This window comes from Pongo pygmaeus, chromosome 17, assembly GCF_028885625.2.
Source record: "Pongo pygmaeus isolate AG05252 chromosome 17, NHGRI_mPonPyg2-v2.0_pri, whole genome shotgun sequence".
In the NCBI taxonomy this organism is placed as follows: Eukaryota; Metazoa; Chordata; class Mammalia; order Primates; family Hominidae; genus Pongo; species Pongo pygmaeus.
In genome coordinates this window covers 65545237-65566439 of record NC_072390.2, presented here as the reverse complement: position 1 = coordinate 65566439, position 21203 = coordinate 65545237, and the positions used below count along the sequence as shown (strand labels likewise).

General features: G+C 50.2%; 1 protein-coding gene across 5 annotated transcripts in view; it reads right to left on the bottom strand.

Annotated features, from left to right (window-relative positions):
- Nucleotides 1-1332: 1332 nt before the first annotated feature.
- MAPK4 (mitogen-activated protein kinase 4) overlaps nucleotides 1333-21203 on the bottom strand; it is a 170578-nt gene continuing 150707 nt past the window's right edge. For 3 of the 5 annotated variants that reach the window (XM_063653685.1, XM_054461211.2, XM_054461212.2), the window contains exons 3-6: nucleotides 18449-18593; nucleotides 11055-11216; nucleotides 7007-7220; nucleotides 1333-4002 (exon numbers count right to left, since the gene is read on the bottom strand). In XM_063653685.1, the coding sequence (XP_063509755.1) occupies nucleotides 3306-4002; nucleotides 7007-7220; nucleotides 11055-11216; nucleotides 18449-18593 (1218 nt within the window). In that variant the 3' untranslated portion in view covers nucleotides 1333-3305. Of the gene's footprint in view, nucleotides 4003-7006; nucleotides 7221-11046; nucleotides 11217-14939; nucleotides 15035-18448; nucleotides 18594-21203 lie in introns of those variants that run through there. The other 2 variants (XM_063653687.1, XM_063653686.1) reach the window with 2 other exon arrangements.

The window sequence follows — 21203 nt, the reverse complement described above, 5'->3', positions numbered from 1 at the left end:
GAATGCAATATTTAAAAAATATTATTGCAAAAAATCCATGATATAAAATATCACAATCTAAAGTAAACACAGAGGCCTGGCGTGGTGGTTCATGCCTGTAATCCCAGCACTTTGGGAGGCCGAAGTAGATGGATCACTTCAGGTCAGGAGTTCGAGACCAGCCTGGCCAACATGGTAAAACCCCATCTCTATTAAAAATACAAAAGTTAGCTGGGCGTGTTGGGGGGGGGGCGGGCGCCTGTAATCCCAGCTACTCAGGAGCCTGAGCCAGGAGAATTGCTTGAACCTGGGAGGCAGGTTGCACTGAGCTGAGATTGTGCCACTGCACTCCAGCTTGGGCGACAGAGCACGACTCCATCTCAATAAATGAATAAATAAAAATAAATAAAATAAAGACAAGATCAGACAATATGTAAATGAATAAGCGTAGTTTTGTTCCAATACAACCACTTGGCCTGGAGGCCATAGTTTGCTGATCCCTGTGTTATTCACATAGGGTAGACCTAGGACCCTCCTACCAGAAGTTTTCATCTTAGAATCAGAGGTGGCTGGATGAGAGTGTGAACTATTTCCTTTGGGGTGCCCTCTTTCCTCCTTTTTCGGTCCTTCTTCCTCTTTGGTGCCGTTTGCTGTTTGTGCTTCTCAATTCCCTCTCTCCACACTCCATTTCCTACATTCTAGCAGCCCAGGCCTCACATTGGGCTTCAAGTCTTCTCCAGTATAAAATTTCAACCAGGTGTCTGGCCTGGCTCTGGCCTCCCTTCACCTGCATCCACTCAGCATGGCCACTCTCAGCAGACACTTTGGAAATAATCTGATAATTGGCTTAACAGGCTGCTCCTCTTGGCTTGGGTGCATTTCAACAGTAGAAAGTTCTTTTAGCCAAAAGACCTGTATTGTTTAAGGGTCAACTGTATTTGTTGAATTACAAATGAAGACTAACAGTTTAATATTACAAAGGGGTTGACTTCAGATGGATGGAATCTCAGGCATCTGTGAGGGGTAGCGTGGGTGGGTATTTTTAGGTGGTTGGTTCCCCCCAATCTCATGATGTTGGCACCTTTCATGACTAGAGGAGAGAACCAGCCCTGGTCAGAAGGTTTGGCGTTAGCTCCAAGATATAGTTTGAAATTCACAATATGGACACCAGGCCTCACCAGATGATTCTGGAATCACCTCCTGATTACCAATCTCTGTAGATTCTCCCCTCCCCAGTCCTTCCCCCACCCCCAAATACAGTGGGCTTCATGGGCGCAGGGAGAAGCCAGCTAGGCTCTTAGCACTCTCAAAGACAGGATCAGATAATACATAAATGAATAATACATAAATAAATCTGTGTTCCAATAAAACTTTATTTTGCCTGACCTGATCAAGTTTAATAATGTTTAATAGATTTTTTAAAAACATTAGTAGTTATAACAATTCCTCTGTAATAACAGTTATATACGAACTCCTGGTCAAGGCCAGCAGCTTGTTCCTTTACCAAAAAAGTAAAGCCGCCCTCTGAGGACAAAATGGCACATGAGGAGTGGTGTACATTTCTTTTTCTTACAGAAAAAACAAAATAACCCAAACACTTCCTATTTACATATTTTCCATTTAAAAGTTGGTCAGTGTGATTAATTGTTTTTAAATATAAGTTTCTAATGTGTTGCAGGTTTCAACGTACAAATTATAGTTTGCTGATTAGATTTAAGGTGCTGTGATGTGAGGATGAACGCAGCCCAAGACCAACTGGCGGAATCCTCTACCTGCAAACTGGCTGGACTTCCTGTGGGTATCTTTGGGAGTGTTGGGGGAAGAGAAGGAGCTGAACACCAGTGGCAGAAATGGTAGAACGTTTCTGGGGACCAGATAGCGGCTATCAGTGTCCCTACCCCACGCTTCTGCAGAGGGCCTGTGTCTACACACCATTACCCCATGCTCTGTGGGTGAGCACACAGGTTTGCATGCACCAAACTCACCTTAGCCTACACTAGGAGGGGCATTGCTGCTTTGAGTCCCTTCCTTTGTCATGAGGTCTCCATGCTGGTGCCTGACCCCTAAGAGCCCTCGCTGTTGACACCTCTCTTTTCATATCTTCCTACCTTTCTGGATTCCTTGTCCCCAAGGTCACGACGTACTCTCCAGCACATTTCTGTAGGTCTGCTGTTTGTCAAGGCTAAATGGATGATCAAACTCAGGAAAGTATTCATGAAGGATGGTGGGTCCCATGTGAAACCTTCTCTCCTAACACATTTGCTGTATGGCAGGACCTCACTGCTGTCCTCCAAATGAGCAGTTCGTGCGGAGAACATTAGGTCCCGAGGTAGGTCTGGAGAGGTGCTGTGGTTAGGTGGGGGGGCCGGGTGTGGGGTGAAGGGGGAGTGCTGGCAGGGAGGTTGGAGGGATTCTTGGAATTGCTGCCTTCAACCTCACTGGGGTAGGACACCCACTGGGGAAACAGGGCTGTGTCTCTGCGTGTCAGGAAAGTGCATAGGGAGTGCTGAGGGGGTGTGTGCACAGGCCTGGGAGAAGGGCTGATTTTACCCACAGACCCCAGGCTGTTCTGACCTGAAACGAAGATTTCAGACCATGCAGGGGTGAGGCAAATACAGGGGTGCGACAGATGAGAACATTTAAGTACTTGGGGAGCCAGGAAAGTATGCTTGGTGACTAGGAGAAACAAACTGGTTCAGTTTCCAGTTTCAGAATACAAGAAACATTGCTCTGAATAAAAGAACATCGAATGGTAATGGACAGGGAAGAAACATCTGAGACCAAGTTTCTAAGCAAAAAGCCAGAACGACCCCAGTAGAGGAAGACATTCTATAGTGGACAGACCCTGGCCTGGGGGCCAGGAGACTGGGATTTAAAGCTCGTCCTCACACTAAGCCTGTGACCTTAAGCGAGTGTCTCTGCGTCTCTGGGCCTAATTGCCTTTCCTCAGCTGTCAATTGAGGCTAGTTGGGCCAGATGGTTTCGGAGCTACCTCTGCAAAATTTCTTGGCATCCTGCCACCCAGGTGGGGCCCGCAGACTGCTGTCTAAGGCCGTTTCTTCCCTGTGCACTACATGTGGTCTCCCCTTTGCTGGGAAAGTGATCAACCCCTAAGCCAGGGTCCTGTTCAAACCCGCTCCCAGAGGTTAAAGGCTAGTTATTAAGGCAGTTTAAGAAATGGACATTCCTCTCGCTCCTCGGATCCTTCACGTGTTCTGCTAACCCCAAGGCAGCAGAGAGGGGCGGGAAGGGCGGCCGCTTCCTGCCAGCCCCGGCTTTCTCTGGGGGCCTCCTGCTCTGTGGGGCCTGGAGCGGTCCCTCCGCCCTCACCACCTTTCTTTGGAGAAGGCCTCGGTCTGCACGAGGTCGCCAGGGTGCTCGGGGATGCACGCACCATTGAGGTCGCCCAGTTTATTGTCCGGCAGGTCCTCGGGCTTGGTGCAGAGCTTCAGGGCGCGGGAGATGAACACGTCCAGGTCGAACTGGGGGCTGGCGCCGCCGTCCACCGGGGCCGGGCGGCCGGGGGGCGAGGCAGACAAGCGGCGCTCGGGGTCGTCGGCGGGCGGGCTGGCGTGCTCGGGGCCGCCCTGCGTGCTCTTGACCCACTGCGCGATCTCCAGGAAGAGGCTGGCCGGCTCGTCCTCGCGCGCCCCCGTGTCTGCCAGCCCCGTTGCCGTAGGGGGCGCGCCGGCCGCCTGCTTCCAGTGCGACAGGTCCAGGATGAGCTTGGGCTCCGAGTAGTGGTGCGGCTTGTTATCGCGCCACAGCAGCTTGTCCAGGTAGGACGGCGACCCCACCTTGTAGTCGCAGGAGCGCCCGTAGTCGGCCTCGAAGGCGCGCTCCATGGACGAATGCGACTGCTCTAGGAAGCGCTCGGAGCTGCTGTGCGAGTCCTTGCGCGGGTCCACCTGCACGTCCTCGGCCAGCGGCGCCGAACCCGCGCGCGGGTCGCGCTGCACCTCGCTGGCGTCCTGGCACCGGTCAGGCCGCCACTCCAGGTCCGACGACAGGCTCACAGGGTACCTGCAAGGGTACAAACAGAGCGGTGATTGGACGCCCAAGCCAGGTAGCTTCCGGGAGGGAGCCAAGCCCTCTAATCCCTGTTTGCCACTCACACACCTGCCTTCCATTCCTTCCCGATCCCCCCTGCCTTCGACTCCCATCCCTCAAGGTGGGAGGGTGATGGACAGGTAATGGCGAACCTTGGGGGCTCAGCTGGGGACATGGATTGTTCGGCTTAACTCTTGTGTTCTTTTGTACTCATTCAAAACCCTGCAGATATTTCCTGCGCACCTACAATGCGCCAGCACTCACTGTTCTAGACATTACTGAATACAGCAGTGAACAAAAGTCCCTGTCCTCATGAAACTTTCTAGGGGATCCACCTATGCAATGCTTCTCAAACGCTGATAGATGCACGAATCACCTGCGGGTCTTGCTAAAATGCAGATGTTGATTCTGTAGATCTGAGATGGGGCCTGAAATTCTAACAAGCTCCCAGCTGCTCTGATGCTGCTGGGCCTTGGACCCACATTTTGAGGAGCAAGGCTCCAGTGAGTGCTTCTCAACCCTGGATCAGATTAGAGTCACATAGGGGAATTAAAAATAAAATAGCACGCCTGCCTCACTGCTTCCCCGCGCCAATTCTGACTGTGTAGGTAGGTCTAAGGGCGGGGCCCTGCATCAGCATGTTTTGAAGACCTCCCAGGTGATTCTAAGATACAGCCAGGGCTGAGAACCCCTGCCCTGGTGGATCTGGTTGGGGGCCCCATAGCACCTTGCATTGATGCAGGGCAGGTGGGACCTACAGAAAGATTACAGACACCCTCCAGAGAAGCTGAAGATCTTTGACATTCTGCCCCGTTCGACTACTCTACAGCCATGGAGAGTGAAGTCAGCTAGCCAAGGGCAAATGAAGGGCAGATGGGCAGACAGGCGGGCCATCAACTCTGGCGGAGCCCTCCCTTCCTTGTGCGGGTGCTCTACCTAGAACCCTGGGGTTGTGGGGCAGGCAGAAGCACAGAGGACATCAGCCTGCAGCCAGCTACTCCCTGAGCAGGCCCAACAGATAGACCAAGGAGAGGCAGATTCGGCTGTGTGGGATAGACCTGGCAGCTGCAGCCCACAGAGTGTGAGTGGAGAGGCACAGGAAGGCCTCAGCACTGCCCGCCTCCCAGTGACGCTGCTAGGGCAGGAATCGCTCCTAGAGCTGAACCCTGCCTCCTTGATTGAGTGGCCTTGGGCAGAGATTTCCCGGAGGAAGAGTGTGTGAAGACCCTGACCCTTGGCTGCTCTATTCCAAATGCCAAACATACATTATCTGTAGTCTTCATAGCAACCCTGTGGACTTTGTGTTATCACCCCCGCTTTACAGTTGGGAAACTAGCATTCCAAGAGGGTAAGTAGCTTGCCCACAGCAACAAGATCCTTTGTCATCCTCTTCCCTCGGGCAGGTGTGATGGCAAAGGTCGGAAGCACAGGTGAGGTGCACCAGGTTTAGGGGTGGTCAGGGTGGACAGGCAGCAACAAATCCTGTGACAGTTTTTCCTGGCACAACCCTGTGCCACAGTCGCAGAAAGTATAGGATGACTCTCCCTGAGCCAATGCTCTTTGCCTCCAGGCTCTCTGGAGGAAGGGGAAGGGGCCGCAGGAACCACAGTCAAGGGCAGGCCTGCCCCGGGGGTGGCAGAAGACAGAGTCTTCATTAATCTCTATTTGTTGGCAATGCTTGAAAACAACAATTGACAACAACAAGCCAGCAAACCTGTCCAAAAATAGCAGCGTTGCCCTGGCCCTCCCTCAGTGCCTCCTTAATCTGAAACCCGTCAGCTGTCAAATGACTAAAAAGGAGAAATTGCTCATCTGTCACTTATGTAACTAGCTGTCACATTCTCCCGGCAGTGGGACTCCCAGTTAGGCCCCCTCGGAGTCCTAGCTGCTTGAGCCCTCGACTGCTGTTTCTAAACTGAGCAGCTACCAGCACTCCCTCCCAGAATTAGCAGATGGTGATGCCCAAATGTTTAGCTGTCTGATCTAAGAACATCAGAACAGGAAAAGATCTAAGAGATCACTACGTGCCTAGGCAGAAATTGTTTAAAAATACATCTTCTACCCAACGCTGATTCATTGGTAGTGGCTTCCAGGGACGCCTGTTGAGGATTCTGTAGCCAAGCCCAGTTTAGCAGGAAATGGTCCTATAATTGCTTAGCAGCATCTGACATGGATGCAGATTGCAGAGAGGCCCATCAGGGGCGTGACATGGTGCCAGTCTCTTAACCTTGGAGCTGAAGCTTCCTTGTGTGTCAATGGGCAATAATAATGTAGCCCCCATTAATGGCATTTTTTTTTTTTTGACAGGGTCTCACTCTGCAACCTCAAACTTCTGGGCTCAAGGGATTCCCCAGCCTCAGCCTTCCCAGTGTCTGGGACTACAGCCGTGTGCCACCATGCCTGGCTAATTAAAAAAAAAAAATTGTAGAGATGGGGTTTTGCTTTGTTTCCCAGGCTGGTCTGAAACTCCTGGCCTCAAGCGATCCTCCCACCTTGGCCTCCTAAAGTGCTGGGATTACAGGTATAAGCCACCGAACCTGGTTTTTAATGGCATTTTTAAGAGTTACCAACATGAAACATGAGATACCATTTTGTAATGGTAATCTCTGCTTTGTTTTTTTGCCTTGCCTTGTTGCAGTTTACTTTTCAAGGGCAAGTTCCCAGGCTGCTAGAAGTGAGCTCCTACCATGGTGTTCACTAAATCCTTGGAGAGCACTGTATTGAACGCCATGTGCAGTAGAGTCATGGTGAGGGAAGCTGGGGGTGTTGCACAAAGGAAGGCCCACACATGCAGCTCACACTGGTCATTTACTGGTAGTGTCTGGGGACAAGAGAAAGGCGGGAAGCTAAGCTAGAGAAGTCGTCCAATGAGCTAAGCAACTTGGGAGACAGAGGGGAAAGGTCCTGGAGGATTAGAGGCAAAATAGAGATGGGAGGACAGGGAAATGTGGGCTCTGGAACCCAGGGCTGCGAGCACCTGGAACTGCACGTGTCCCAGTTGGACAGCTGGCTCTGGTTAGCGGCCATCAGCACGATGTCGTCAATCTCATCCTCAATGCGGAAGGGGTGTTGCGAGGTGGGCTCGTCCTCAGGGCACGAGTATGGGCTCATGTAGGGGTGTTGCAGCCCCATCTCAGCTGTTAGGCGATCCATGGGGTTAAAGGTCAGGATCTTCTCCAGAAAGTCGATGGCTGCAGGGAGCAAAGCCAGACATGAAGGTCATTTGTTGCCCTTGTTGAGCTCAGAAGGAGATTCCTCAGCACGGTGACATTCTGTGCTGGTGTCTGTGCTTCTGCATTTGTTAAAAGGTTTTTAGCTATTTTCTTTCCCAAGACCCTTGTCACAATCCAATGACAAAGGCAAACCAGATGCTGCCGTCTAGATTTTGTAAATGAATTAAACAGACTCAGAGGATCAAGTGACTTGCTCAAGGTCCAGCCTCAGCCTGGGTTTTTCCAGACACAGAACCAGAGACAAGGCTTGGGGTTGTAGGTAGTTTATGTGGTGGGGGATCCCAGCAAGCACAGGTGGGGGAGTGAGGGGGAACCAGAACAAGGCACACTCATGACAGGTTACTCCTGTGGGCATCTGGGATCCTCCAGAGACAGTGTGGGCCACACTCAGAGGTGGTTCCCCTTGCGGGGCAGGGAAGCTGAGATATTTATATACCGACTTCCCTTTGTCATGGCTTAAGGGGCTGCTGGAATGGGATGGAGGAGCCTGTTCCTGAGGAAGCCCTGAGGCTGGAGTGCCAGGTGCAGCAGTAAAAAGCCTTAGTGAGAAAGGTGAATGCTGCAGTCGAGGGGTGGGACAGGGTCTCCACAGCCCAGAGCTCCTGGGTCCGAATCCAGAGCTCTTCCTACCATATGCTGCCCCTGGAAGTTCAACAAAGGCAGACAGCCTTGATAGATGGATAGATATTACAGATACTGAACAACCAGGCTGAATTCCCCTGCTCTGTCAAGCAGTAGTCCTTTCATGTCTGGATCAAGGGGGAGTTCTGGGCAGTGGGAACCTGGGGAAGGGAAGGGACACTCAGAAGCCTTGTGCGAGAGGCTGTTTGCTAACCAGCATGAATGTATGCCAAAATTCAGCAGATAGCAGCTCTGCACACAGGCACTGGTGGCCCTTCCCTTGAGCAGGGGTGGGTGCCCTGGGAGCTCTGCCCTGGGTTATCTCAGTGCAAGGTCTAGCCTAGAAGTTTGGATTCCTTCTCAGCACTGGTGTCTCTGGAGGTCCGCTTAAACCATGACTTGGCTCCTCATGTTACAGCCCACATGGAGAGGGAGAAATGGAGCTGAGCTGAACTCAAGGCCCAGGCTGCCCATCCCTCCGAGGGACTCCATGGTGGGCCTCAGCCTGCACCATTAACCTGCCCCTCACACCAGCCCTGTATCTCTTTGCAAGAAAATTCATCAGTGATTCAGGAAATCGATGGATTCAGAAGGTCACTGGCCTCCCAGGAGGATGCAGTGCTGCAGTGTAACCCTAGACCCCCAAATTAGTTAAGCAGCAGTAACTGATCACCCCGAACAGTCTGATGCTCAGAGCATGTTTCTGGGTCTGGAGTTGCAAACTTAAAAGAGGATCTGCCTCACAAATTCCTAGGACTGGAAGAATCGGGCAGTCTAGTGCGGGGCCCAGCTTCAAGTCTGGGCAGGTTTTTCTGTCTTTGGGCCTCTGGCCCCTTTTTTGGCTCCAGCCATGACTTGACCTTTTGACAAGGAAATGAGAGAATTAAAGCTCTAAAGACTGAGGCAGGCAGTATCATCTTTAAAAAAGATGAGTACAACCACTGGGGCAGTGGCTCATATCTGTAATCCCAGGACTTTGGGAGGCCAAGGCAGGAGGACTGCTTGAGCCTAGGAGTTCAAGATCATGCTGGACTTGTTTCTAGCAAGACAAGTAGTAGTTGGCCAGGTGGGCCAGTAGTGGGTTGTCTCTACAAAAAAAATTTTAAAATTAGCCAGCCAAGGTGGCGCATGCCAGCTACTCGGGAGGCTGAGGTGGGAGGATCACTTGAGCCCTTGAGGCTGAGGTTGTAGTGAGCTGTGATTATACCACTGCACTCCAGCCTGGGTGACAAGCGAGACCCTGTCGCAAAAGAAAGAGAGGCAAGTACCAACCCCAAAGCTGCTCCACAGACTCCATCACAGATGAAAATCTGCTCTTCCCTCTCTCTGACAGCTGATCCTCCTGCAGGTCCCCAGATACTTCTGGGAAGCCCAAACACTAGGAAATTCTTCATTTCTTTTTTTTTTTTTTTTTGAGACAGGGTCTCACTCCTGCCATCCAAGTTGGAGTACAGTGATGGGAATACGGCTCACTGCAGTCTCAACTTTCCAGGTTCAGGTGATCCTCCTGCCTCAGACTCCCAAGCAGCCGAGACCATAGGCGTGTGCCACCATGCCCAGCTAATTTGTTATATTTTTAGTGGAGACGGGGTCTCCCTATGTTGCCCAGGCTGGCCTGAAACTACTGGGCTCAAGAGATCCACCTGCCTTGGCCTCCCAAAGTGCTGGGATTACAGGCGTGAGCCACCACACCTGACCCAGAAAATTCTTCCTTTTATCAAACTTAAATCCCCCTTTAACTTCTACCCTAGGGCCTACCTCTGCCTTCAGTGGTTTCCCCAAAGCAGCATGTCCTCTCTGTCCCATGATTTCCCCTCTCCTGTTTCAAGGCAGCAGTCATGTCCCATGTGACACCCTCATCCTGGCACCCTGCTGGCCTGCCTTTCCCGCCCCTCCTGCCGTGAGAAATGGCTGTGTGCCTGGGGCTGATGGAATCGGGGTGGAAGTGCTGTGTGTACCCCACTTCCAGGCCTGACCCAGAAAAACCTCCTTCAAGAGTCTCTGCTCTCTCTTCCCCTGGCTTTGGCTGGAAGGGAATGCCCAAGGTGACCTTGAAAGCCACCTGCTGAAGATGGCAGACCTGATGGCCTGGGTCCCGGGCACAGCCACTCATCCTCCCCTGCCCATCGGTGCTCCCAACTCTGCCTGGATGTGAAGTACACAGTGAATAAACTGTAAGTGGGTTAAGCCATGGAGATTGCAGGGTTATCTGCTACCATACAAGCTTCACCTTAACTCCTAAGCCACCGCCCCTCAGAAACTCCTCCCTAGGCTCACCCTCCCCAGATGTTTTTAAGTCATTTCTTAGATAATGAAGCTTCTGTACAATCTTGTCACCTTCCTCTGGCCCAGTGGTTTCCAGACTGAGCTGCTCAGAGCCCCAAGGGTTCTGGAAGGGTTCTCAGGAGCATGTCTGGAGATTGAGAGGCAGGTGGGCAGGACACTGAGCCCCTCAACCCTGCTTCATCCAGAGCCTGCCTTTCACCTGTGCCGCACCTGAGTTTTTGTCATCAGATTCATCACCTTTGGTCTATTTCTGTCTTGTAATAAATGGAGCTCGGAATTAATGCCCCCAGTGTGGTCTTGGGGCCTGCCTCCCTTGTTCTGCACCTGTCACGAGATGGACGTTTTGGCTGCTGAGGGATGCTGTCCCCTAGACTGAGTCTTCTGTGCCTCTGAGAGCTAGAGGCAGCTAGAGCCTTTGGTCTATTCCCAGGCCTGCCGGGCCTTGAATATACAGTAGAGGGAGTAAGCCTGAGGAGTGAAGGGCCTTGCCTGAGGCCACACAGCTCATCACTGGTGGAATGGGACCGGGGTCTTGCCCTCAGGCTGAGGAAGCTCCTGTTCTTTGCACCACACCATGCCTTCCAGGACAAAAACGTGAGGGAGGATGAAGGAAAGAGGGAGGAAGGCGAGTGAGGAAGATGAGAAGCAAAATGCAGCAGAAACAAGGGTAGAACACTAATGACTGCCCCTAATAGACTCCTAAGGCCCAGCATCCACAGCTTGGAAATAGTTAGGGCAAAGGCCCACTGGCAGAGGAGCCTTGACTTTTATATCCAAGGACCATGCTTTGCCCTTTTGGAAGGAGACCTGCCTGCCCCCTACCCCGCAAGGTGGAGCCTAGCTCATCCTCCCAGGACACTTGGCCTGGCTGCCAGGCTCAGGTACCTTCACTGTTCACTTCGGGGAGCAGCTTGCGCAGAGGCCTCTTCACCTCCCAGGTGCTGCTGACAAAGGAAGGCATCACCCTGAGCAGCTCGTCCTTGTCTTCCTCCCGGATTACAGGGATGGTCTCCAGGATCAGTTGCATCTGCTCCAGCTCATGGGCCCCTGGGGAGGCAATGCCAGATGGTTAAGTGTGCTGCCCAAGGGGCTGTGGTGTGCAGTAGCCCAAAAGCGGTACCAGGTGTTCTGGGAGGAACAACACAGGGCAGTGGGGCAGCACTGGGCTGGGACCAGGGTTCTGGTCTTCATTTGCTGCACAACTGTGGGCAGGTGGCTGACATCTCTGGGGCTTGGCTTTGTCAAAAGTAGAAAGAAGGGGTTGAATCTGGTAGTCTGCAAGGCCCCATCTATGCCCCTAGCATTCTGTGTTTCAGACCAGCTGGATATAAGTCAGCACTAAAGAATGGGAACAGCCTGGCTCAAGGCCTTCCAAGTGCAACTTCCCATAGGCCTCTCTGCACAATCTTTACTAGGATGGGGAAGGAAACAGTTTTAAGGCTGGGAATGAGCCATACCTTTTGGTTTACAATTAAGAGGGTTCCATCTAGGAAACTCTCAAGAGAAAAACAAATCAGGAATAACAAATTGGGTTTGGGATGTGTCTTGAGCACATGGCCTCTGTGCTCCTTGGGAGAAGGCAGGCAGGCTATGCCAGGTTTGCAGGGGAACTTTGGTGGGACAGGATGGACTCAAGCATTCATTTATTCCCTCATTCCATAAATAGTTATTTATTGAGCACCTTCTCCATGCCAGGCATCACGCTGGATGCTGGGAATGGGCGAGGCGTAGTTTTCATTCATAAGAAGCTTCAGTCTTTGTCTCAGAAACTCATCTCCCACACCCAGGCAACCACTGGCCACCATATGGCATTTCTGGCATTGGACGGGTGGGTCTCCTTGCTGTCCTTCTCTGACCTCCAGGCTGTTCTTCTGTTACTTCCATTTTCTCTTTTTTGATTGAGTTGCCTTTCCACTTAGCTCTACTAGGTTAAAACCTCAGCCATACCTCTCCTTCCTCAAAGTCTTCCCTGCCCGTCCAGCTGCACAGAGGGCCCTCCCCTTGCCATGAATTCCCATGGGATTCCAATCTTCCAGTCATCCAGCCTAGGATGAGGGCTCTCCCAGGTCCCCCTGCGGTTCCCTGTGTGGCCCTAAGCACATGTGAATACTGACCGAGGAAGTGCCTGCAGCCTCAGGCTCTCTCCTGAAGAGGTCCTTTTAGCCTCTCCCTGCAGTGGACTCATTGGGTCAGTTCAGGGCTCTGGAAGACCCCTGTGGGGTCCTCTCTCCAAATGTGTACTCCACACCACTCACCAGGGGACCATGAGGTCAATGGGTGATCAAGCTGCAGACAGAGATGGTGGGACCTTGCTCCCAAGCCCCTGACCCCTCTCCTGTGTGACACACAAATCAGTAATACACAACCTTCTGCTTGGAGTAGCTTCTTCAATCACAGCGGGGGCGGGGGCAGAGAATGAGCCTCTTTCACTTATCTGCTCCTGCCTGAGATCAATGGTGTCATATGGAAGGCAGCCAGTGGGGCCTCCCTGGGAATCCATGGCCTGGGGCAGAAAGCAAGAGCTTTGGTGGTGGACAGCCCTGGAGGCAGACCTAGCTCCCCTACCCCTTGTGGAATGAGGATGATTATTTATACTTGGAATGAGTATTATAAGGAGTCAAGTATGTTGGCAGATGAAGGCTCTGGGAGAAATACCTTGCTTGTAGCAGATGTTTAATAACTCTTGACTTCCTTTGCTTCTAGGAGCAGGGAAGAGTGGCTTTGAGAGAAGCTGATGGAATAATTCCACCTTGGGGATTTATGTCCTAATCATCCGTCAGTGATTCTTTGTGACAGACGTCACTTGTGGGAGGCATCTTAACACTGAGTCTACTAAGCCACCACTGAAAATGGGAGAAGGTGTGAAGCATGGAGGATACTATGGTCAATGTCCCTTTCCTACTGAAAGAAGGTCCTTTCCATGTCACACCAGCTGTTGCCTTCCCTGCCTCTCTTGCAACAAGGGGAGGCCATGTGATTCAATCAAACAGGGACAGGAATCTCCTGGAAGGACTTCCGGGGAAGATGTTCCTCCCTGGTAATACAGAAATGTGAGGAGAGCTGTTTTGCTGCCCTGGCTGACCCCTCCCTACCTTTCTTCGTTGGACACTTCTGCATGAGAACCTGAAAGCGATTGCAACCATCTCGTGACCACAGACAGTGAGCCTGAAGATGAGCAGCCAGTAGACTGTGGATTATACAGTCTCGTCTGGGCTCTCAGTGAGTCACCTGCCTGCTGTGGCATGGAGAAGCCCAGCTCTCCTCCGTCTGGCCTGAAGGTTGTCAGCCTGATGGAAGGGCAGCTGGAGCAGAGCCCTGTGAGCTGAGGGTTCAAGGCCGGGAGAACAGAGGCAGCCAGGCACCTATCACCCAGATCATGGTGGCAGGGCCAGGGATGTTGAGCCATCTAGGGTTTAGTGGCTATGGCTGGAGTGGGAAGAGTCTTTGAGTCAGAGTCCAGGGTGAGACCTCCTTCACACCTGTTCCTCCTTTCTCCCCTGCCTTGAATTGGCTGGAAAATATGGAACTGGGAGGTCTGTGCAATTTCAGTTGGAAAAATAAGATAGCAGGATGGCTCACCCTGGACACAGATAGGTTCACTGTGTATTGTTTTTGTTTTGTTTTGTTTTTAACCCTTTTGTGTCTCCCGCTGGACCATCAGACCTTTGAGGACAGAGACTATGTCTTACTCAGTCTTGTATCCCCAGCATGTGGTCAAGGATCCACCCAAAGCACAAAATCCACCAGAGGGAAAATTGTAGGGGCTCCTGAGAGTCCAGGGGGCAAATGAAGACGTTTGTACTCAGGGCCTAAATGTTTGGACATAAGCCCTGACTTCAGCTTCATCTGACTTTCCTGCCATTGTTTTTATTTTACCTTTTTTTTTTTTTTTTGAGGTGGAGTCTCGCTCTGTCGCCCAGGCTGGAGTGCAGTGGCACGATCTCGGCTCACTGGAACCTCCACCTTCCTGGTTCAAGCAATTCACCTGCCTCAGCCTCCCAAGTAGCTGGGATTACAGGTGCATGCCACCATGCCCAGCTAATTTTTTTGTATTTTTAGTAGAGACGGGGTTTCACCATGTTGGCCAGACTGGTCTCGAGCTCCTGACCTCAGGCAATCCGCCCGCCTCGGCCTCCCAAAGTGCTGGGATTACAGACGTGAACCACCATGACCAACCTATTTTAACTTTTCTTGTTACTTAATGTTACATTAACATATAATTAATATTAACATATCATATTAATATATGTTTTATATATAGCATGTGTTTTAAATACTTACTGGAAGAAGTTAGCATCATGAATGAGTGACTAGCCCAGCATAGCACTGAATAATTCCCTCATTGCTGTGATTGAGAGATTACATTTTCTGGGTCTCTCATTACTCCTTATTAGATAAATCTGCTCCTATGGCACCTAAGATTTAACTGTGCCCAATATAAATATTTTCTTGGCAGGCTGGGTGCAGTGGCTCATGCCTGTAATCCCAGCACTTTGGGAGGCTGAGGCAGGTGGATCATTTGAGGTCAGGAGTTTGAGACCAGCCTGGCCAACATGGCAAAACTCCGTCTCTACTATAAATACAAAATTAGCTGGGCGTGGTGGCACATGCCTGTAATCCCAGCTACTTGGGAGGCTGAGACATGGGAATCGCTTGAAACGGGGGGTGGAGGTTGCAGTGAGCCAAGATCATGCCTTTGCACTCCAGCCTGGGGGACAGCGCGAGACTCTGTCTCAAAACAAAAAGAAAACACAATAAAGACTTTCTTACCTATTCAGACATGTCTTTCTCTTAATGTCCTGCTGGTGTTCCCTCAGAAAGGCCACTGTTAGCCATTTCTTCTTCTCTGAGCTCATTTTCCCACCCTGCATTATTTGAAACCAAATCACCTGTTAAACAAGAGGTGGGCTGTCCTGGGCCCCTTCTAGGGCTGGCATCTAGAATTCTGTCTCAAGACCCTAAGTTCCCTGGAGAGGGCCTTGTCTGACTTTCTCCCCCTACCTCCTCACTGTCCTTTTGTCCCACAGCAATCCCTCTCCCCATCCTTAGCACTATGTTCTGTGTACACAGCAGATGAGCAGCTGTGAGAGCCAGGGGCTTTAGCTGAGTGGGCAGCTCCTTTTCACCTGTGGGCTTAGGCGGTCTGCAGTGCCCATGAGCTAATTATTACACCAGCTGCCCATATGTGGTCACTCTACAGTGAACAAGAACAACAGGCCAGCAACTGAGATTGCTGGCTCCCCATGGGGCTGCAGGGAATCTCGATTAGCCCTGCCACTTGCAGGCTTAGGTTTGTAGACAGAGATTTCAGGGTGGAGGGAGCCCACATGGATGCTAAGGACACACCTTTGCTCTTAGGAGATACCAGAAGGGCCACTGCTGTCTTATATTTTGTGGGATTCAGGGGCTTTAGTGGGGGGAATCTTACTAGGTCTTGGGGTTCTGAAAGGGGGCTGGGGTAAGGCTATCCTACTCCCTCCCTCTCCCCCTCCCTTCCCAACATGGAAGGGTGGGGTAGCCCCAGGAGCCTAGGCCTACAAATGCAGGCTATGAGTGCTGGCCATGCCTCCTGTGAGCTGATTGCCAAGAGAAAACACGCTCCCCCTGGGCCACACTGCAGTCATTGATCAAGCAAGGAGGTGGGTGGGGACTTCTCAGGCCTTCCAGCTTTCATGTCCTTTTCCATTCCCTAGATACTCAGCTCCCCAGCGTCTGCCACTCTGCTACTCGCTTCAGATCTCTCCTCCCCTGAGCAGCTCTGGGTGATGACACAAAGTCCAGGGTGGATGTGGGGAGGACAGGCTGACAACAAGGGCAGTGAGTGTCCCAGGAACTGAGGATGCGGGGCTCTGCAGCCAGGATAGTAGATAAGTGAGCCACATCAGCCTCACAGCCAGAATGATGTGGGACCAACTGTGGAGAGGGAGGCTGTGATGTAGGTGCCAACAGCCTCAGTGTGGGGGATGATGGGAGATGAGATGAGGCGCTGGCATGGGAGGACAAGATAGAGAGGAAGAGGGGCCATCTGGTGGGCCGCAGAGGAGGGCTGCTTTGTTAATAGCAGGCAAGCAATGGTGAGCAAGGAGGATGCAGAGGCTCTATCCCGCTCTGTGTACAAGGCATGGGAGAAAGGATGGCCTCAACTCAGAAGAGCCGAGGGGAGATGGTGTCCCCTGAGGAGAAGCAGGGCAGGCTGAGGAGGCGGGGAGAGCACTCTGTAGGGAGAGCACTCACAGGGAGGCTGAGGCTAAGACAGCATGGTTAGGAGGACAGGGCAGGGCTGCAAGCACTGAGAAGAGAGGTCAGGCAGGAGGACCGGCTATGAGGCCCAGAGTTCTGTAGGGGCATGGAATCCAGGCAGAGGACAGGTGGCAAGGAGGCAGGCCCACAGGGCTCTGTCTGCCACGCTGCAGCCAGAGCATGTGGAGACTGGCCTCACCATGGTCCTCTACCAATGGTGGTTTGCAATATTTCTGGACTTCCAGCCTCTACAAAGTTAGCCTGGGTGGAGGGGGATGGATGGAAATTCTTTAAGTGACAGCAGCATTTAGGGCTGAGTGTGGAAACTTGGGAAGGGCTGAGGGACATAGTGCAGAGGAAGTAGAGCTCATGGCGGGGGAGAAGCAACTGAGGGGGGCTTGCCAGAGAGGGAGGAGGAGACCCAGGGAACAGAGGGTTTCAAGAAGGAGGTGACGATTGTCACTGACTACTGCTACAGAATGAGGCTGAAATGGGTTCCCTGGATTAAGAACATGGCAGTTTGGGTGGGAACAGCTTTAGACAGATGGAGCAGGAGTGAACCACACTGCAGAGTTAGGAGAGAATGGAAGAGAGGGAGTGAAGAGAGCAAGTGCTCTTCCAAGCAAAGAAGGAGAGTGCGAGAATGAGTATGAAGTGCAATGGGAGAGCCAAGAAGGATGATTCACGCCCTGGAGAATTAGGAGAGACATCATGGAGGGCAAGACATAAGCTGGGTTTTGAAGGTTCAATAGGAGTTTTCTAAGCAGAGAAGGAGGTCTTTGTGCTATGGTATGAGGCTACCACTTCTCCTGTTGTCCTTCTCAGTTTCTCCCCAACCTCCCCTTTCCCCTAGTTTATAAGACAGGAGAAAAGGGAGAAAGCAAAAAGTTGGAAAGAAACAGAAGTAAGATAAATAGCTAGACGACCTTGGCACCACCACCTGGCCCTGGTGGCTAAAATAATAATAATATTAACCCCTGACCAAAACTACTGGTGTTATCTGTAAATTCCAGACATTGTATGAGAAAGCACTGTAAAACTTTTTGTTCTGTTAGCTGATGTATGTAGCCCCCAGTCACGTTCCTCACGCTTACTTGATCTATTATGACTTTTTCACGTAGACCCCTTAGAGTTGTAAGCCCTTAAAAGGGCTAGGAGTTTCTTTTTTCGGGAGCTCGGCTCTTAAGACACGAGTCTGCCGACGCTCCTGGCCGAATAAAAAACCTCTTCCTTCTTTAATCTGGTGTCTGAGGAGTTTTGTCTGTGACTCATCCTGCTACAGTGCCAAAGTGAACAAAAAATGATGATAGATTAGGAAAACAGTGGGTCACTTGATGTGGCCGAAGGACAGGGAACAGTGGCAGGGAGGGAGGAAGAAGGGGCTAAAAATGTAGGGTGGGTGTGTTTGCAGCCATCAATCTCAAGATGTTTGAGTAGAACTGTGTCTAAGTCCATTCAGGCTGCCATAACAAAGTACCATAGCCTGGGTGGCATATAAACAACAAACATTTATTTCTCACAGTTATAGAGGCTAGAAAATCCAATATTAAGGAGCTGGCAGATTTGGTGTCTGGTGAAAGGCCCATACTTCATAGATGATGCCATCTCAGTGTGTCCTTACACAGTGGAAGTGGCAAACAAGCTCCCTCCAGCCTCATTTACAAGGGCACTAATCCCATTCATGAGGGCTCCATCCTCATGAGCTAATCACCTTCCAAAGGCTCCACCTCCTAATAGCATCACCTTGGGGGTTAGGATTTCAACCTGTGAATGTTAGGGGAACACAAGCATTTAGGTCATAGCAAAGTAGTTACTTGATTGCAAAAACTTCTGTGCTCAAAAGGCTACTATTTTTTTAGCCTCTCCAGTATTTTTGCCTGACAATATAATAAGGTGCCTCCAAATAGTGTCATAAAAGCCACAGAAGTAATTTCAGAAAAAGATGAGCATGTTTTGTGATTGTAAGTGTTTTGCACTCAGTTCCCCTTTCTATGGAACAATGCCAGATGAGAAGGAAGGTGGCATAGTTAGCAACTCACCAGCAAAGAGCATTCTCCCCGTAAGCATCTCAGCCAGGATGCAGCCGGCGGCCCACATGTCGATGGCTTTGGTGTAGTTATTGGGGGAAAGGAGCAGTCGTGGGGAACGGTACCACTTTGTTACCAACCCTTCTGACAGATAACCCTGAAAGACAAAATTTCTGGTTCCACTGATCAGTCATTTTTGGATACCCTTCCTCCCATACCTCTTCTAGTTTCCCCTCCCATGAAACAGACCTCTTTCAGGGTCCTTTTCATTCTCGCCCCTTTCCCATTGATCTTGAAGGAGCATGAGTGAACAGAGGTCTGGTTAGAGGGGCTGGGCCTGGTTTGTGGGGTTCAAATGCTTTGGTGAGAGAATCTTACAAGATCCAAGGGCTCTCCTTTATAGAAAGGAATTCAGGTTATTAATATTTTAGAAGAAATGATTTCCCACCCCACCTTGATGTAACTCTGCCCTTGTCTAGTAAGAAGATGGATAAACAGGAGCCCTGCTCAAGTTCATTACTGCTAGCAACAGAGTAACCATGAGACTCTGGCGTTTTCTGTATCTAGTGGATGAATCTCAGAAGTAGCCATATGCTTGAACTCAAGCTGGTTGCTTTGACACTGAAGATCAGAATTAATGCTGCCACAAAGCCAGGCACCAGGCTCCTACTGAGAACAGATAAGACCATCTTCATAATGGATGCAGGAAAATGCTATGTGGAAGCAGTCCTGAACAACAAAGTGGACACAGCTTTCGTTGGTCCATGAGATTCTGGGAGTCTGACTGTGTCTTTCTGGGGGATAAATGTTCTAGCTGATTTTGCCCACAGCTCAGTGATTTGTGGTCTGAGATGGACTCCCTCCTTATGGTATATAGCAAGGACATATACTCATATATGATTTAGGAAAATATACCCAAGGAATTTAGAAATTGTTTTCTACATAATTCAGAAAGCTGGGCCAAGAGTGACATCTGGGAAATGTCCATTTGAATTCCCTAGAACAGTCTTTCTAATGTAAGAAAAAAAATGTGTAGATCCATTGGGGTTAAGGTGAGACAGGACCAAGGAGATCCAATGGGAGATTCCAGGGATGGTCTTTTACTTCGCAGTTTAGCATCCGCACTTTCCTTTCTACTGATGCAGAAGTATCACAGTCTCAAGTTAAAGCAGATGAAAAGTTAAGAAGCCCAGGACCCAAGAGCTTTTGACCTATTAATTTGAAATCCCTTCATTTGTTCAGCAAAGATTTATTAAATGTCTAAAACCTTTGGAAAGGACAGCAGTTTCCTCCCCTCTGTGGCACATATTTCCTCCGAGTAGAGCCTCACACTGGTAGAAGGAAGGAGGAAAAGCAGAAGACACCCTTCAGGTGGAAATCATAGAGCATCCCATGCGCTGGCCTCAATACTCTCACCAAAATGAACTCCTTAGAATTTGTAGAATGTGCCCTCTTCTTCTGTCCTTTGTGCATTTGACTGTGTACATTCCATGAGGGATATCCTCGTACTCATCGCGCTACCGGCTGACATGCTCAGGCCGGCTTCCTCTCAGAAGCTTCCTTGTTTTGTTGCCGTTTCTTTACTTCTCTGCATCCCCACCCCTCCAAAGACCACTAGACTGCGTGCCCCTCATGGGCAGCAGCTGTGTCTTGTTATGCAGCTACTGTGCATTGCCTAGCCCCATGCCTCCTAAGAAGTGTTCAATAAACACTGCTGAACTGTTGAATGAATGAATGAAAAAGGAACATCTCATATGGTCTGAACCTCCTCCCAAATTTTGGCACCTTCTGCAAGGACCACTGATCCTCTTCTTTTATACACTTGACTACAAGGTGGTCCAGGTTCCACTTTCCAAGGTGGGTGTGGAGTTTATATAAGTTGATAGCCACTTACACCTTATCTTGTTCCAAAAAAGGATTGGCCAATGTCATTTTTATAAGAGTTTAATTGCTTTAAAAGTCAAGTTTATTGAGGTGTAATTTACATAGAGTAAAATTCACCAGTTCTATGAGTTTTGACAAAAGCATAGAGTCATGTCACCACCATCACAATCAAGATACGTAACAACTCCATCATCTCAAACAATGTATTCATGCCCTCTTCTGGTCACCCCTAGTCCCAACCCCTAGCAACTGCTCTTTTCTGTCTCTCTAGTTTTACCTTCTATATAAATGGAATGACAGTATGTAGCCTTTTGAGTCTGAATTCCTTCACTTAGCACAATGCATCTGAGACTCATCCATGGTGTGTGTACAGTAGACTGTTAGGAACTTAAGTTTGATTCTAAAAGTTACAGGAACAAGCCAAATACTGTCTGTAGAAGTTCATTTTTAGGTGGGTGGGTTCTAAAAGAATAGTCTGGTTTTATTTTCAGTCAGAGGGTGAGATTGTCAGGGAAAAGACTAAAGCAAGAGTACCCAGAGGGGAGGTAGCTTCAGGGGAGTTTTCTCTGATATGTAAATGCACAGTCTTTTATGAAACAGAATGGTCTAGAATTGACATCTGCCTCTCCTCAGAGTCTAGGGCTAAAGAAAAGTGAGGATAGGGGGCTTTCATCTGAAACACTTGCTGTAAAAGTAAAAGGAAGATGTTGACATGGGTAAAGCTGCCCTTGGGACAGAATTACAGACCAGGTCATGACAGGAGCCAAGAAAGTTGCTTTCCAGCTCTTCCTTTTTTTTTTTTTTAATGAAAAACAAGAACCTGCTGAATTTTTAACTACTAGCTATCTTCCTATGGTTACTTGTTCTTCACACTCTTTAAAAA